General features: G+C 45.1%; 1 protein-coding gene across 4 annotated transcripts in view; it reads left to right on the top strand.

The window, feature by feature from the left end:
* NOS1 (nitric oxide synthase 1) overlaps window positions 1-18,301 on the top strand; it is a 102,584-nt gene that overhangs the window by 72,058 nt on the left and 12,225 nt on the right. For all 4 annotated transcript variants that reach the window (XM_039332551.1, XM_039332552.1, XM_039332553.1 and 1 more), the window contains exons 4-18: window positions 885-1,019; window positions 3,175-3,320; window positions 3,861-4,023; window positions 5,200-5,291; window positions 6,341-6,482; window positions 8,442-8,581; window positions 9,191-9,365; window positions 10,293-10,394; window positions 10,886-11,080; window positions 11,861-11,946; window positions 12,369-12,513; window positions 13,479-13,583; window positions 14,464-14,522; window positions 16,183-16,299; window positions 17,362-17,536. In XM_039332551.1, coding sequence (XP_039188485.1) covers window positions 885-1,019; window positions 3,175-3,320; window positions 3,861-4,023; window positions 5,200-5,291; window positions 6,341-6,482; window positions 8,442-8,581; window positions 9,191-9,365; window positions 10,293-10,394; window positions 10,886-11,080; window positions 11,861-11,946; window positions 12,369-12,513; window positions 13,479-13,583; window positions 14,464-14,522; window positions 16,183-16,299; window positions 17,362-17,536 — 1,977 coding nt within the window. The remainder of the gene's footprint in view (window positions 1-884; window positions 1,020-3,174; window positions 3,321-3,860; window positions 4,024-5,199; window positions 5,292-6,340; window positions 6,483-8,441; window positions 8,582-9,190; window positions 9,366-10,292; window positions 10,395-10,885; window positions 11,081-11,860; window positions 11,947-12,368; window positions 12,514-13,478; window positions 13,584-14,463; window positions 14,523-16,182; window positions 16,300-17,361; window positions 17,537-18,301) is intronic.

An 18,301-nucleotide genomic window follows, 5' to 3' on the forward strand; every position in this document is an offset into this window, starting at 1 on the left:
TCCCTTTGTGAGAGAGATGGGTGGTTTCTAAATATGATAGCTAGATAAATAGCTAGATCGCCAGCTTATCTCTCGATAGATAGATAGATAGATAGATAGATAGATAGATAGATAGATAGATAGATAGATAGATAGATAGATAGACAGACACAGACAGACACAGACAGACACACAGACAGACAGACAGACAGACAAGAAGGATAGACAGATGATAGATAGATAGATATAGAGATAGATAGATAGATAGATAGATAGATAGATAGACACAGACAGACAGACAGACAAGAAGGATAGACAGATGATAGATAGATAGATAGATAGATAGATAGATAGATAGATAGATAGATAGATAGATAGATAGATATAGAGATAGATAGATAGATAGATAGACAGACAGACACAGACAGACAGACAGACAAGAAGGATAGACAGATGATTGAGAGAGAGAGAGAGAGAGAGAGAGAGAGAGAGAGAGATAGAACTCCAGCTTCTCATGATCCTTCTTCCTGATGTTGCTATCACTTGTCCACATCTATCAGCACCACTCTCTTCTGATCCTACCACGGTGCGCACACACACACACACACACACACACAAACATATCAATTTGCAGGAATGTTTTGGAGTTCCATGAAGATCCTACTAGGATGGTGAGGAACTAGTTGGTCTTTTACGAAATGAGGGTTCGGCAGTTGGTCGGGGCCTCCATTTTGTGAGTGGATCCACCACCCGCTTCCAAATTTGCACACGTACCATCAGCGCCCAAGGAACTTGCCTCTCTGCTCTATGTCCCCAACCCTGAGACCATCAGCCTCTTTCTGAGTGCCTGGGCTGGACCAAACAATCTCATAGACCATTATTCTCTTTCTACTCTATTTACTCAGGTCCCTTCTGGCCAGTGGTCACCTACCAAAAAAGTGGTGAACGAAAGCCCTTCCAAATGCCCCCGTTTTACCAAAGTGAGGAACTGGGAAACTGGCTGTGTGCTCAACGATACTTTGCATTTGAAGTACTCCATGGTAAGTGAGATGCCCACCTGCTTGAGTATTCTTCCAAACGTTTGGGGTCCACTTCCAAGGAAACCTCCTTGAAACATGCTTTTCTCAAGGGCCGGCTCTACCATGAGTGGAGTGAAGCAGCCAATCCAGGCAACTAGGCTTCATTCTCAAAGGTTGTGACTAACCTTAGGGAGGAGGAACCTTGACTGGAAAAGATGGGGGAGGTGCTTCAGGTAGTCCTCAAATGGAGCCTGCAGTGGTTAGAATGCAGTATTGCAGGCAAACTCTGCCCACAGTCTGGAGTTCGATCCTGACGGGGATGAAGGCTGACTCAGCCTTCCATCCTTCTGAGGTGGGTAAAATGAGGACCCAGCTTGTTGGGGGCCATAGGCTGACTCTGTAAACTGCTTAGAGAGGGTTGTAAAGCACTGTGAAGCGATATAGAAGTCTAAGTGCTATTGCTATAACCACAATTGAAGTTCAGAGAAGGCCTGGAGACCAAAACATGTGAAGAACACCTGCAGGACTTGGGTTTGGCTAGTCTAAAGAAAAGAAGAAATAGGGGAGACATGATAGCAGCGTTCCAGTATCTGAGGGGCTGCCACAAAGAAGAGGGGGTCAGGTTGCTCACCAGAGCACCAGAGGGAAGGACGAGAAACAATGGTTGGAAACTGACCAAAGAGAGAAGCAACCTGGAATTAAGGAGAAACTTCCTAACAGTGAAAACAATTAACCAGTGGAACAGCTTGACACCAGAAATCGTGGGTGCTCCATCACTGGTGATTTTTAAGAAGGGACAGTCACTTGTCTGAAGTGGTAGAGCTTCTCCTGCTGGAGCAGGGGGCTGGACTAGAAGACCTCCAAGGTCCCTTCCAACTCTGTTATTTTTCTCCTCTCTGGATAGTGCAGTCCTGCAGTGGAGCTGCAAATGGGAATAAATACTGTACTTCTTTGATCATTCCATTCGTGTGTTTCATTTCCTCCCTTTTGCATTCAAGCCTTCTTCATCAAATGACTGAATCTTTAATTCTGGAATTTGCAAGAGTGACTAATTTGTGCTCCGATTCAGTTCTTCAGCTAAGTCTCCCTCTCCCCGCTCCCTGTCTCCCTGTTTGTCGTATTTCTTCCCTTCGCCTCCTGTGCGTAGATAAGCCACCGCAGAGTGCCATTTACCGCACCATTCATATCAGGGTTCTTTCTGATAGTGCCACATGAAAGAATGCCAGCCACAAAGGATGTTGATGCTGCGATGTGCCGGTTTGTTAGCTGAAGAATGCTCCTTTGCCGTTCAATCAATGCGCCTGAGCGCACGTGCGCGACATATTAGCAAAACACCAGTAACAAAATCGGGAGCGAAAAGGAAACATGAATAAATGAGAGAACGTAGAACCTAGGGTACATTTTTGGGGGGGGGGAGTTAAGGTTTTTTAAGATGCAAATAAGAAGGTCTCAGAGGATAGCACCATTTAAAAACATCCATCCAGGGTGCAGCAGCTGCGAAGCGGGCAAATTCCACACAGGGCGGATCATTAAGGGGAAAAAAAGGGTACAAATGCCTCCGTTTCATATTGCTTTCATAGAAATGTATACAGCGCGGAAGGCTTTTTAGAATTGCGTTTCTTGCTTTTCAAGAAAAAGGGACTGGGGCAAGGAAAGAAAGCCGTCACCAGAACAACTGGAAGAAAAGTTACAAAAGGAGCTTTGATTTGCCCATCTGATTATTTTTCTTTTTTAAAAAAAAATCAAATAGGGGAAGGAGTAGAATAGAAATTCTGATATAATATATATATTCCTCCTTCTTTCATAATATTCATGCGAGAGAGAAAGACATTTGCCCAAAGCTGCTGTTTTTCAGGTGTGTGGTTCTCGCAAATGCAGGCCGTTTGTATTTTGTAAGCAGCCAAAATGATGTGTTAAACTCTTAAGAGCATTAAGATTCAGAGCAGAGTCCCACAATGGTGAGATCAGCGGCGTATAAATTTAATAAATAAATAAGTAAATATCTCTGATATTCCATCATCCCTGGAGCATCCTTGGCACGTCCTCTGTGTTCTTCAAACTCCTTCAACGGGTGAACAGAATCTTCACTAGGTGGCTTTCTCCTTCTCCTTCTCCTTCTCCTTCTTCTTCTCCATCGTCTCCTTCTCCTTTCTAGTTCCTATCTCTTATCTTTCAGGTGACCCCTTGCAGTGATCAGGTCTGCATGGGGTCCATCATGATCCCTCCTCAGCATGTCCGCAAACCGGAAGAAGTCCGGACGAAGGATCAGCTCCTCCTCCTCGCCAAAGAATTCATTGATCAGTACTACTCCTCCATCAAGAGGTAAGTTGGAGGCCTCTGCAATCCCTGGCCCCAGTAACTGTCATGATTTCTGCAAGGTATTTGACCATGGGCAACCCTGCACCAACTTGTCCCACTGGCTACGATCAGGGTAGCCTGCTTGCAAATTAAGGATGGGTCTTTAAAATAAGTGGACAGTAGAGTCTTCCTGGTTAATTATATAAAATCTGGCACGAATCTGCCCTTAATTTGTTAAAACATGCTCTCCCCTCTGCAATGCTCCATCACTGGAGGTTTTTAAGAAATGACTGGACAGCTCTTTGTCTGGAATGGTATAGGATCTCCTGCTAGAGCAGAAGGTTGGACTAGAAGACCTCCAAAGTCCCTTCCAATTCTATTATTCCATATTCTGAATCTCCTTGTGCTCCTTGTGATTACGAGGATGGCCAACTTTGGCACAATGCCTGTTCCCTTTTGGAGAACAGAACTTTTGCTTGGGGCAGGATTGCCTTGCGCAACTCAACTGTGCCCACCACAGTGGCATGAATGAGGGCCAACCTCTTTCCTTCTCTGGCCTGGCAGGTCTGGCTCAAAAGCTCACATGGAAAGGCTGGTGGAAGTCACCAAAGAGATAGAAACCACGGACACTTACCAGTTGCACGATACGGAGCTGATCTATGGAGCCAAGCACGCCTGGCGTAATGCGTCTCGTTGCGTGGGGAGAATCCAGTGGTCCAAGCTGCAGGTGAGGAACTCAGGGACTTGGACACGGCCTGCAGGCCACCTGCCTACGTGCTTATACTTTGGCAAGTGCAAGTTCTTCTTAGCAGGTGTGAATATTCTTGGCAAGCCGGCATGGCAGTAAAGAGGCCTGCAAGAAGGCTGAAAGCTCTGGTGAAGCCAGAGGATTTGGGGAATCTGATGTAAAACAAGCCCTCCAAATATTTTAAGTTCAGGATTTTGCAAGCACCTACGCCCGGCCCACGCAGGGTTTCTTTTCATTAAACCAAAAAGAAGAAAAATCTTTATCAATTGGAGGCATGTGGGAGGGGCAAACAACCTTTCTGTGCAAATATTAATCCTCAATTTCAGAGATTTGCATGCGAAAATAGAGTCTCTCCCCATACCTGAACAACTGAATTCATGTTAAGCCTGCTTAAGAGTTTATGCGGGTTTATTTGCTGAGCCAGCCCCAGATGTAAGGTGGAAGGACTGTCAAATTCTTTCCTTCTTTTACATGGTTTTTTCTAGTTGGCGCTTCAGGATCTTAAAAGCTTCGGGTCTAAGCCTGCCTTCCGTGTCTGCAGAAATTAAATCTTTCTGCTACTGTACATGGCAGCCGTTCAGCATTTAAAATGTACGATTATATGCATGAACTTACACATCAGTACTGCCTTCTCTTCTTCAAGACCAAAACTGGGCCTTCATTCTCTTTGTAGTGGATCATAACTCCGACTCTTCTGTTGCTCCCCTCTGGGAGGAGGTTTCGAAGTATTTATAGCTGAACGACTAGATTTGTAACAGCTTTGTTCCTTATGCCATCCGTCTTGTAAATTTGCAGGATTCTTTTTTTTCTCCACCATGTATATGTATACATTTGACCTAGACTGTGATGTCATATATGTGTATGAGGTTGGTGCATAATGGTGTTTTTTTCAGAGCTGAATGGAACAAAATTTCATTTTAATGTCATGCTGATTAGTGTACATTTAATGTGACAATAAAGATTCTCTATTCTATTCTATTCTATTCTATTCTATTCTATTCTATTCTATTTCTGTTATTCTATTCTATTCTATTCTATTCTATTCTATTCTATTTCTGTTATTCTATTCTATTCTATTCTATTCTATTCTATTCTATTCTATTCTATTCTATTCTATTCTATTCTATTCTATTCTATTCTATTCTATTCTTCCAGGTTTTTGATGCCCGGGACTGTACCACAGCCCATGGGATGTTCAACTATATTTGCAACCACATCAAATATGCAACGAACAAAGGGAACCTCAGGTACGTGTGTGTGTGTGTGTGTGTGTGTGTGTGTGTGTGTGTGTGTGTGTGTGTGTTGATGCCCAAATGGCATGATGGCATTGGACCAAGACTCGTTTTGTTATCTTTGCTTGGGAAGCTTAGAAAAAAACAGAGCAACCCAAAGTTAGAATCTCCCATAGCCAGTTTAGTCTAGTGCAGGGGTCTTCAAACTTGGCCCTTTTATGACTTGTGGACTTCAACTCCCAGAATTCCTCAGCCAGCGTGCCTGGCTGAGGAATACTGGGAGTTGAAGTCCACAAGTCATAAAAGGGCCAAGTTTGAAGACCCCTGGTCTAGTGGTTAAGGCACCACGCTAGAATGCAGGAGAGCATGAGTTCAAGTCCCGCCTTAACCGTGAAAGCCAGCTCAGTGACTTTGGGCTGATCACCTGGAGACTCCGAGTTCTAGTCCTGCCTTAGCCATGAAAGCCAGGTGAGTGAGTTTGGGCCAGTCCCTCTCTCTCAGCCTTGTGGAGAAAATAGGAGGAAGCAGGTTACTTGTAAAAATAATAAAGGCGGGGTGCAAACTGGTAAAGTAAAATGAAAAATAACATAAAATGAACGTTCTAGTCTAAAATGGGATGGATTTTCCACTTAAATTGATGGTATACAAAGGATTCCAGAGGAGCTACTGGTGCCTATAGAACATGGGGTGGCAACTTAGAGACCTATGGCTCCCCGTGGCTTGCATACCCCCTTCTTTACCGCCCTCTCCTAAAGCATCTCCGGCAGTGTTCCTGAATTGCTATAATTGCTGTAAATTGGAGGCTGGCCTTCCTTTTCATTTCAAGATGGAAAAATAGTATGGTGAAAGCTAAAATGAGCTTAACGCTATTTACAAAGGAAACCAAGGCAAGAGAGCTCCACTTCCAAGCAAACCAAGCCATTCCAGGGATACAGCTCCAATTATTTTGCAGAATCAAACAAGACCGCCTAAAACAGAGGTGTCCCACCTTGGCCACTTTAAGACCTGTGGGCTTTAATTCCTAGAATGTTAAAACTGTGCCCCTTTTTCTCTTGCCCTCCTAGGTCCGCCATCACCATCTTCCCCCAGAGGACGGATGGCAAACACGACTTCCGGGTCTGGAACTCCCAGATCATCCGTTATGCTGGTTATAAACAACTGGACGGTACCATCGTGGGTGACCCAGCTAATGTGGAGCTGACTGAGGTTGGTGCATGACATGGAGGGACATACAGAATCCTATCAGGGTAGCATACCTGTGGTGGAAAAAATCCATCAAATTATTGTCATGGTCTGTGAGAATGATCTTGGGAGACAGGAAGGAGGAGACTGGCATATAAAAGATGTCTCAGATCACAGATAAGGAAAAGGGATGTGGGAAGTGTTTCAGAAGGGACTGTCCCACTTTTCTGGAGAGGGAGAGGAAGAAGAGAGAAGAGAGGGAGAGGAGGGAGGGGAGAGGGAGGGGAGAGGGGAGAGGAGGGGAGAGGAGGAGGGGAGTGGGAGAGCAGAGGAGGGGAGAGGGAGGGGAGAGAGGGAGGGGAGAGGAGGGGAGAGGGGATGGGATGGGAGAGGAGGAGGGGAGTGGGAGAGCAGAGGAGGGGAGAGGGAGGGGAGAGGAGGGGAGAGGGAGAGGAGAGAGAGGAGAGGGAATGGGAGGAGGAGGAGGGGAGTGGGAGAGCAGAGGAGGGGAGAGGGAGAGGGGAGAGGGAAGGGGAGGAGGAGGGGAGAAGGAGAGGAGAGAGGGAGAGGGAGGGGAGAGGAGGGGAGAAGGAGAGGAGAGAGTGGAGAGGGGATGGGATGGGAGAGGAGGAGGGGAGTGGGAGAGCAGAGGAGGGGAGAGGGAGAGGGGAGAGGGAGGGGAGAGGAGGGGAGAAGGAGAGGAGAGAGGGGAGAGGGAGGGGAGAGGAGGGGAGAAGGAGAGGAGAGAGTGGAGAGGGGATGGGATGGGAGAGGAGGAGGGGAGTGGGAGAGCAGAGGAGGGGAGAGGGAGAGGGGAGAGGGAGGGGAGAGGAGGGGAGAAGGAGAGGAGAGAGGGGAGAGGGAGGGGAGAGGAGGGGAGAAGGAGAGGAGAGAGTGGAGAGGGGATGGGATGGGAGAGGAGGAGGGGAGTGGGAGAGCAGAGGAGGGGAGAGGGAGAGGGGAGAGGGAGGGGAGAGGAGGGGAGAAGGAGAGGAGAGAGTGGAGAGGGGATGGGATGGGAGAGGAGGAGGGGAGTGGGAGAGCAGAGGAGGGGAGAGGGAGAGGGGAGAGGGAGGGGAGAGGAGGGGAGAAGGAGAGGAGAGAGGGGAGAGGGAGGGGAGAGGAGGGGAGAAGGAGAGGAGAGAGTGGAGAGGGGATGGGATGGGAGAGGAGGAGGGGAGTGGGAGAGCAGAGGAGGGGAGAGGGAGAGGGGAGAGGGAGGGGAGAGGAGGAGGGGAGGGAGAGGGCAGAGGAGAGGAGAGGAGAGAGTTAATGTGAAGTTAATGTAACTTTACAATAAGCACTCCTAGTTGTAAACTAATAATTAGAACTCCTAGTTGTGCTTCTTGTCTGGAATACTTCGAAGGGCTAAAAAAATTTAACTGCATGTTTTTAAAAAACGCTTCTGAATCCACGTCTGCTTGTCCTTAATTGTTATCTTTTAGTTTTGATTGTCGCCAGCATCTTACAAACTTGGTTCTGCAGCCAGCATTAGCTGCTTTTTAAATAGCAGCTTTGACACCAATTAACATGATCCTTCATGCTTATTCCAAAGCATCTTTTAGAAACCGAACACTTTATAAATGATGAGTATTTGAAGCTTACTCAGGGGAAACTGTGCAAAATTTGAAACAGAAGTGCCCTGTGATAACATCACTGCTCACTACTAAACATTAAATATATATATATAGCTTGGTTAGTTTGCTTTCCTACTGATTTAGATTCCGCCAAGCCTTACGAGAACAACATTGGACTGTCTGCTGTAAATTGATCATAGAGTCCTGGCAGTAGTTTTGAAAAAGGCCAGTTTGGTCTAGCGGTTCTGACATCAGGCTAGATCATGAGTTCAAGTCCCACTGTCCCCAACATCCCAGATCCAGGGAACTCTCTGGATCAATAAACAGATGTTGGTAGATGTCACGTTTTACACCTGTGTTTTGTTGCATGGATATCCACAACCCTACCTTGTTTCTTTGGGTACAGATTTGCATACAGCAAGGGTGGAAAGCCCCCCATGGCCGATTTGATGTCCTGCCACTCCTTCTCCAGGCCAATGGAAATGACCCTGAGCTTTTGGAGATCCCACCTGAGCTGGTGCTGGAAGTCCCCATGAGACATCCCAAGTAAGTCCAGATGTGTTCTTGGCTCCCGTTAAGTTGACGCCAAGCGGTTGTGAGTTTCCCAACTTAATGATGTTGTGGGACATTCAGGATAGCGCTCCATTAACCCATGTGTAGACGACCCTTCTCATTTCCCCGAGTAAGTTCTACCCAACGTAATGGTGGTTGCCTTCCTTTCTGTTTTCTTTATTTTATTATTATTATTATTTTTAATTTTGCTTTGTATTTTAGTCCTGTGCTGGGATGATGTGCTTTATGGATCAACCCTTAGGCATGGAATTTGCTGTGAGCCTCAACACATGATCGACTGATCATTGATTGAGTCATAAATGTCCTTCCAAAACTGGACCATCTTCTTCTTCAGAATTGGACCAGAGGCTCTTCAAGTAGATTTAAGCTTTTGCAGCTTCTCTGGAGGCAGTTGTCCTAGTTCAGGGGTCTTCAAACTTGGCCCTTTGATGACTTGTGGACTTCAGCTCCCAGAATTCCTCAGCCAGGCACGCACGCCTGGCTGAGGAATTCTGGGAGTTGAAGTCCACAAGTCATCAAAGGGCCAGGTTTGAAGACCCCTGTCCTTGTTGTTCCTTCTTTTTATGTTTTTCCCTTTAACAGATTCGAGTGGTTTAAAGAACTCGGGCTCCAGTGGTATGCCTTACCAGCTGTTTCCAACATGCTGCTTGAGATTGGAGGCCTGGAGTTCACTGCCTGCCCTTTCAGTGGCTGGTACATGGGGACCGAAATCGGAGTGCGGGATTACTGCGACAGCTCTCGCTACAACGTCCTAGAGGTAGCTCTCCTCTCTCAAATCATACTTCTGAATCCTTGAAACCCTTCCAGGAGATTGCAATAGAAAGTGACTGCCTCTGAGGGTATGTGAGAAAGGCCTTGGGACAAGGAAGGGAGGCGGCGGCAGCTGCTGCTGCTGTTGCTACTGCCGCCTTGGGACTGATCCGATAAGAGAGGGAGTAGCCTACAGCTGCATAACAGGCAGAGAAAGAGAACTTCCCTAACTTCACACGCTGGAAAAGAGACAGCAGCAAAAACTTGCAAGATTGATTTTACTTTTCCTAGGTAGACCAGACAGAAAACACAATCAAATGAGCTAATTCCACTTTATTGTAAGACTACATTTGCAGGATCTCGCAGGTCTGATTTCTTTCTCTCTCTCTCTCTCTCTCTCTCTCTCTCTCTCTCTCTCTCTCTCTCTCTCTCCCTCTCTCTCTCTCTCTCTCTCTTTCTTTTATTTCTATAGCTGCCCATCTCAGTAAATGACTATGATTGTTTTAGACATTTAAAAACAACAGCAACAACATTTGCTGCAGCAGATAAACAAAGCTACCCCACGTTACACCTTAGGTGTAACTTTAGGAATTCTGAAGTTGGGTATCTAAATTTTGGATGTCCAAATTCTTTGAAGAAAGACATAAGCAAATACAGATACAAAAATGTTTATGTGTGTGTGTGTGTGTGTTGTTGTAGCTGTTAAAATGATTTTCTAACAGCCTAGCTCAAATCAGATTGAGGAGTAGCATATTGCTTAGAATCAATAACCAGAACCAGGTTCACAATGGATAAACTTTTGGGGTCTCTTTCGAAACTTACTGCATTGACAAGGCTGTTCTGTTTTCTAAAAATTTCTCATCCGGCCCTGCCATTTGATCAAGCGTCATTTCACGTCTAATTGTGATGAGCCTGTGTTGTTCGTACATTGCAGGAAGTTGCCAAAAAGATGAATTTAGACATGCGGAAAACATCCTCCCTCTGGAAAGACCAGGCACTTGTGGAAATCAACATTGCAGTCCTGTACAGTTTCCAGGTACTGGCAGATTATTACATAAAACAATAGCCATTTGTTAGAAATACACAATCTTCGGAAAGCTGTAAGAGTAGTCCTCATTTACTGACCGTAATTGGGACTGGCAACTTGGTCACTAAGAGAAACTGCATCTATGATTGTAATAACCAAGACTTCAAATTCTCCCAAAGGTTCTTATTCAAATAGCAACTGGACTTCGTTTTTTTCTTATTTCACTTCTTATCCAAGACGCTTCTTCAGCTCTGACTGAAGGATTTATATCCTCCACCATTCGGTCAGAACTGAAGAAGCTTTTTGGATGAGAAGCGAAATGTCTTCCAGGAAAAACAAAGTCCAGTTCTCTTTTGAAAAAACATCTTTGGGACAAATATGACCTAGATGACTGAGAATCTCCATAAACACCTTGAATTGGACCCAGACGTTCATATTGCGTGAATTAAGCCCTAAAATGTTGCATTTGTTTAGGTGTAGTTTGTACCTTCTCTCTACAGAGCGACAAGGTGACGATTGTGGATCACCACTCGGCCACCGAGTCCTTCATCAAGCACATGGAGAATGAATACCATTGCCGGGGAGGCTGTCCAGCTGACTGGGTGTGGATTGTCCCACCCATGTCTGGAAGCATCACCCCTGTCTTCCACCAGGAAATGCTCAACTACAGACTTACACCCTCCTTTGAGTATCAGGTACCGTTTCCTCACCTGCTCTTCAGTTCAGATTCCAGGTGACGTTTAGGGATGGAGAACTAGAACATAGAACATAGAATTACAGAGTTGGAAGAGACCGTGGAAGTCCAACTCCTTGCTCAAGCAGGAGACCCTATAGCAGTGGTTCTCAACCTTTTTAATGCCCCGACCCCCAACCGGTCGTAAGTCAAGGACTACTCAACCGGTCGTAAGTCGAGGACTACTCAACTGGTGCAGCACCGTTTGCAGAATGGGGCTTTTGGCGGGCTCAGCAGGGCAGAGACAGCCTGGACACTTCCTATTGGCTTTTGAAAGCCAATAGAATTGGACTCTGTTCAAGAGAGTCTATTCTATTGGCTTTCCAAAGCCAATAGAATAAAAGGGAGTAGCACAGCTAAGGAAAAGGGGGAAAAAATGGCGGACTGCGTTGTTTGGCGACCCCCGTGAAATGGTCATTTGACCCGAAATGGGGTCCCGACCCACAGGTGGAGAACCACTGCCCTATACCATTCAGACAGCTGGCTGTCTGGCACCCCAGAACTTCTGGATGATGAATTGTTCTCACTCTAAAGAAATTTCTTCTTAGTTCTGGAATCTCTTTAGATCTCTCCTCCAATCGATCAGAATAGAGCTGGAAGGGAACTTGGAGGTCTTCTAGTCCAACCCTCTGCCCAAACATTCCAGACCTATACCATTCCAGACAAGTGGCTGTCCAGCCTCTTCTTAAAAGCCTCCAGTTTGGTCTTTTTTAACTGAGATTCTTTCTCTCTCTCTTTCCAGCCTGACCCGTGGCACACTCACGTCTGGAAAGGTGGCAATGGTACCCCAACTAAGAAGAGAACAATTGGCTTTAAAAAATTAGCTAAGTAAGTATGCAGCCACGCCATTCCATCTCCCTGTGTATAACACATTTTTAGACGTGCCATTAAAACTTTAAGCAGCATGCCAGCAGTGCCCATCTCAACCATGACACCCAAACGCTGAAAAGCCTGGTTGAGTATCTTGAGTTTGTTCGGAAAACATATTAACTAAAAAATTATCCCTTCAAATGATTCTATGCATCAAATTGGGCGCACGATTCTCAGTTCTGTCTACGCAATGCTTCAATACACTTGATCTCTAATAAAATTATATCTCATCAAATGGAGCCAAGGATCCTTTCTATCTAGACATTCAAAGTTGTGGGCAGTCTGTTAGCAGTATTCCAAGCCTGGCGGTATAAAGTGGTATAATGCTCAGGAGATCTTTCCACAATAATGAATTTATCTTCTTTTCATCTCTCACACAGAGCTGTCAAGTTCTCTGCGAAGCTGATGGGACAAGCGATGGCGAAGAGGGTCAAAGCAACCATCCTGTATGCCACGGAAACAGGGAAATCCCAGGTCTATGCAAAAACACTCTGTGAAATCTTCAAGCATGCCTTTGATGCCAAGGTAAGCACCTAAGCTTGCTTGGGCACCCACAGGAGACCACAGGAGTGAATGGCCCAACAAACTGTGCCACATTCCCGAGAAGTTGAGAGCTCTCCCAATTTCACTGAGGCTGAAATACAAAATTCTCCTAGATTACCCTTGAAAAATCCCCATTCTTTCAGGATCGTTTGGAGGGTGGCATGTGAGCTTTGAGGCAGAGATCAATTAATAGCATCTGCAACGTTAACAACTCCATCTCAATGCCTCGCGATTCCCAGAGCAGGCTTGCAACTCCTCCAAAGTGACGTTTCCTACTTGTTGTTTCTACTTGGCGATGTAGGAGATGAGCAGGCCTGAGACTGAGGGAGGGGTCAAACGCGTCATCAGTCATGAGTCCCTTCACGTGAAATCCAGCTCATTGTGAATGCTTTTTTATCTCCCGCTCGTTTCCCTTGACTGTTAGCGGTTCAGATTCTTGTCGAGAGCTTAAGCTTGCAATAAGTCTTAATACTCCTTGGAACTGCTTGAATCTCCTGATTCTGACAGGCAAAAGGAAACGTTGCAGATGCAAGTGGAGTTTTTTAAAAAAAGGCCATTTGAATCATAAGAAAAAGGGAAGGGACGGAGGGCAGACAGCTAATTTATAAATAGCATGCAATCTGGCAGCCCTTTCTCTGTGGTTTTGCCTTTTGTCTCTGGAGCTTTTAGAGTCTGGGAAGAAAAAGGCAATTGTCCAACTGTTGCACACAAATGTCCACATTGGTGCATATTTTCAGTTATGGAATACCATAATTGGAAGGGACCGTGGAGGTCATCTCATCCAACCCCCTACTCAAGCAGGGGACCTTATACCACTCTGAACAAATGGCTGTCCAGTATCTTCTAGGAAGCCTCCAATGATGGATCACCCACAACTTCTGTTCAGTTACAGTTGGTGGCTTTCAACAGTTGGTGTTCTTCTGAAGCTACCAGTTTTATCCTTTCAGGTGATGTCGATGGATGAGTATGATACCGTTCACCTGGAACATGAAACCCTGGTTCTGGTGGTCACAAGCACCTTCGGCAACGGAGACCCTCCTGAGAATGGAGAGGTAGGAAGGGAGGTGGCAACCACTAGTAATACATGTAGCAACCCAACTGGGTCTATTCTATTTAACAGAATAACAGAGTTGGAAGGGGCGTTAGAGGTCTTCTAGTCAAACCCACTGCTCAAGCAGGAAACCCTATACCATTTCTACCAATAGATTCTGCATAATCCATGCTGAAATCATCTTAAACAGTTAGACCAGGGGTCTTCAAACTTGGCAACTTTAAGACTTGTGGACTTCAACTCCCAGAATTCCTCAGCCAGCCCAGGGCTAGCTGAAGAATTCTGGGAGTTGAAGTCCACAAGTCTTAAACTTGCCAAGTTTGAAGACCCTTGAGTTAGACCAGTGGTGGGATTCAGCTACTTCGCACCAGTTCAGCAGAACCGGTAGCTAATTTTGTGTTGCCCAGGCCCAGAATGGACTTCCGGAAGCAGCATCCACACAGAGAACCGGTTGTTCACCTATTTGAATCCCACCACTGAGTTAGACCATTCCCAAAATCCTCCAGCCAGGACAATTCTGAAAGTTGGACTCCATGTATCTTAAAACTGCCAAGGTTGAGAAACATTGATATAAACTAAGAAACATTGGACAATCACAAAGCTGGTCTCTTCAATATTTATAAAAGAACCTGTCATCTTTCAGACCTGGAAAAAAAAAATCTTGCAGCTGCTCTAAGAGTTGTATTCATTCTGATTAAATTGTTTCTTAAAACTGCCCCTTTTTAGACAGCTCTGAATGCTGGAGAAATGACAGGAAGTTTTAATTAATGACAGGAGGACCACAACGGCATGAATCCTGTGGCATATTTTCTAAATTGTTTTTGGGCTGTCCGTAACCCTAATCATGGGGTATATCTGTTGGGTTTCTCTTTGTTCCTCAGAAATTTGGGTGTGCCTTGATGGAGGTGAGAAATCCTAACTCCAGCTTAGAAGAGAGCAGGTAAATTTAATTTAACGAGATTGCTTAATAGAATTCCTTTGCAACATGGAAGCATTTCCTGAATTTCTTGTAGTTCCTTCTTATGTGCTGGTCTATGGTGGGGTTATAAGAATTTCAGTCAACTCCCATAAATTTGCAGAGTTCCTGGGTGGGCAGAAGTGTTAGGTACGTCTCTTTTGTTGGCAGGTAAAAATCTTAAAATAACTTTTGCTAAGTTTGTAATTGCAGCTTGCAAACTCTGTACTTTGCTAATAGTATAGGAGTTTAAACAAATCGCACTCCTTTTCATTACATGCATTAGAGCAGCAATTTGCAAAATAATAAAGTCGCCGTTACAGAAGCAACAGAAATTACTGTACGATTTCTTTCCTTATCATGATAGGTGAGCACTAACCACACTGGGATTTCGCAACTGGAAATTCCAATTTTCCCCTCCTTGGAAAAAAAACAAAACCCTACTTTCCTGATTTCAGGAAAACAGACACATCTCTTCCTAATCCAGATCTAAGATCCATTTAATTAGTGGAAATTGTTGCTGTTAATGATGTAATTGTGTGGACAGCAGTAGGGGGGGAAAAAGAGCTAATTGACTCAGCAGCAGTCCAATTTCAGCAGAAAATAAGCATTACATTTGTCCTGCAGAACACCACATTTCTCTCTATCGCTGCCTCCAGATAATCTTTTCCCCAATTAACAAATTAATCAGTTTTCTGAGATTTGCCAATGACATTGAACCATCAGTTCACAGGGCTTTTTGCAACCTGCAAAATGCAGAGAAATGTCCCTAGCTTATGCTGTATTTGGAGAGTAGTTAAATAATGTGTAAACTTAGCCTATGAATTTTTTTAAAAGTATAGTAATTACATCGACCTGCCACTAGATGTCAGGGTTTTATCACATTTCTTTGACTAATTTCTTGAGCCAATTCCTTTTAAAGCAAGATTCCCCCCACACAAACACACTTTTCAATGTTTTTTCTATTTTGCTGCATTTTCTTTATTTTTAAAAAAATCCTAATATATCATAGATAGTTTGCGATTATTCTGTCTTTGGTTGTTTTCGTGGGCCTGGTGCCCTTAGAATGTGAAGAGAATAGAACTGTTTTAAAGAAATATTAAAACATTCTTGCACGTACCAACTCAGAAGCAAGGGCCACTGAGTGCAAGAATGAAGGCTTGCCTCCAAATAAGCAGACATTTGCAAGCCCCAGGGACTTCCAATTTGTAATATTTACTGCGGCAGACGGGAAAAATTATCCAAACCGTGACCAGAGAGTAAATAACCTGAACCGAATGTGGTTTTGGTTGAAATCTCCACAGATGGATCAAATTTAGTTTTGTCCCAGTTAACTTTCTATTTTATGGCAAGGCAGGTACCAGTGTCTTCTGCAAAGGTGAGTTTTGCACCCCACAGATACAGGACAGTGAAATCAGATTTATTTCACTCTTGTCTCGCTTTAGAGCCGGTTGCAAATGCTTTTCAAAAAAAAAAAATAATGATTCTTTTTTTAATTTTTAAGTGAGGAGATTTGATCATAGGCCTTTATACATTTTTGGGCCTCAACAGGGAAATAACTACCTGGAATGCACTCACAAAGAGTAGCATAAGGTTGACTTTCTCTCTCTGCCTGATTGCTTTAACTCTCCGTCCTGGTTTGCAGAAGCTACAAAGTGCGCTTCAACAGTGTTTCCTCATATTCGGATGCTCGGAAATCCTCTATTGATGGACCTGAAGCCAGGGATAACTTTGAGAGTGCTGGTCCTCTAGCCAACGTCAGGTAAGCAGAGAAGCTGAGAGCAGCTGGAGAAATCCAGCCTCTTCAGCCATTTTGGGGTGAAGGAGAATGGGCCCATTCAGAAGTTCGTCCAACTTTTTCCCCATGTGATTTGTCTTGGATCAGCCCTTTTCTATCTCCTTATAATTTCCGTAGCAATATATTACCCATTGCAAGTTTGCTAGGCATGTTGCCACTTCACCAGAGCCCCTATAGACAGGCTGTTTGAGGGTGGCCCAAGATGGCCTTCCTGGCTGCCGTAGCCATCCTGTGGCACAAGGTCACTCCATACTTCGCCCAATCTTAGCAATCCCTTAATAGAATAACAGAGTTGGAAGGGACCTTGGAGATCTTCTAGTCCAACCCCCTGCTCAGGCAGGAAGCCCTTTACCATTTCAGACAAATGGTTGTCCAGTCTCTTCTTAAAAGCCTCCAATGTTGGAGCATTCACAACTTCTGGAGGCAAACTGCTCCACTGGTTAATTGTTCTCGCTGTCAGGAAGTTTCTCCTTAGTTCTAGGTTGCTTCTCTCCTTGATTAGTTCCCATCCATTGTTTTCTTGTCCTGCCTTCAGGGGCTTTGGAGAAGAGCTTGACTCCCTCTTCTTTGGGGCAACCCCTGAGATACTGGAAGACTGCTATCATGTCCCCCCTAGTCCTTCTCTTCATTAAACTAGATATACCCAACTCCAGCAACCGTTCTTTATATGTTGTAGCCTCCAGTCCCCTGATCCTCTTTGTTGCTCTTCTCTGTACTCTTTCTGGAGTCTCAACATCTTTTTTTTACATCTTACTTTGTCCTGTTACCACTTCTCATGACGTGGATGTGGGATTGGACTCTGAGAGTCTTTGCCAGAAGTGCAAGAATCAACACTTTGTACCTCTCTTGACACCCAAAGCGGGGGGGGAGGAGGAGGAGGAGGAGGAGATAGAGTTGGAGAAGGAGAAGACATAGATAACATGACTTTCACTGTAGAAGCAAACTGCATCCTTCTTGCCTCCATGCTGGCTCTGCTTGGGAGCCAGAAGTTTGTGGTCATTTGTGCCTTGCCTTACTTCCTTGCAGGTTCTCTGTCTTTGGATTGGGCTCCCGAGCTTATCCTCATTTCTGCGCCTTCGCCCGTGCTGTGGACACACTCCTGGAAGAGCTGGGAGGGGAACGCATCCTAAGGATGGGCGAGGGGGATGAACTGTGTGGTCAGGAGGAATCCTTCAGAACCTGGGCCAAGAAAGTCTTCAAGGTAAGCTACATTGAACGGATGCTTCTTGGTATCTAGGAGGGGAGTTGGTTGTTGAAGAGGGCCTATCGGTCCCTACACAACAATGATCGGGGCAGATTTCACACACCCCTGCCCATAAAAGCCTAACCTCTGCAGGACCCCAAATGAAAACATTCCCTACAGTGGAGACTTTAACCTTTGCTTTAAGATTGCATTAGTGCAGTGGTTCTCAACCTGTGGGTCGGGACCCCATTTGGGGTCGAACAACCATTTCATGGGGGTTGCCAAACAACGCAGTCCGCCATTTTTCCCCCCTTTTCCTTAGCTGTGCTACTCCCTTTTATTCTATTGGCTTTGGAAAGCCAATAGAATAGACTCTCTTGAATAGAGAGCCTTTCAAAAGCCAGTAGGAATTGTCCAGGCTGTCTCTGCCCTGCTGAGCCTGCCAAAAGTCCCATTCTGCAAATGGTGCTGCATCAGTTGAGTAGTCCTCAACTTACAACCAGTTGAGTAGTCCTCGACTTGCGACCGGTTGGGGGTCACAGCATTAAAAATGTTGAGAACCACTGCATTAGTTGAAGCCAACATCTCCGCAGAATTGGCTCTCTTATCAAGCGGTGGGGACATTTTATTGAGTCAGAATCAGCCTTTGACTCCTTTCTTATTTCATGTCCAGCACGCTGGAAAGATAGCAAAGAGGTCTTGATCTTCTATAGAACCGCCTTTCCATTACCTGAAAAACAGAGTGAATAATTTCCCATAGTCTCCTACCTTCAATTTTAACTG

This window comes from Crotalus tigris, unplaced genomic scaffold (assembly GCF_016545835.1).
Source record: "Crotalus tigris isolate CLP2741 ecotype Arizona unplaced genomic scaffold, ASM1654583v1 scf7180000024461.5605484, whole genome shotgun sequence".
Classification (NCBI taxonomy): Eukaryota; Metazoa; Chordata; class Lepidosauria; order Squamata; family Viperidae; genus Crotalus; species Crotalus tigris.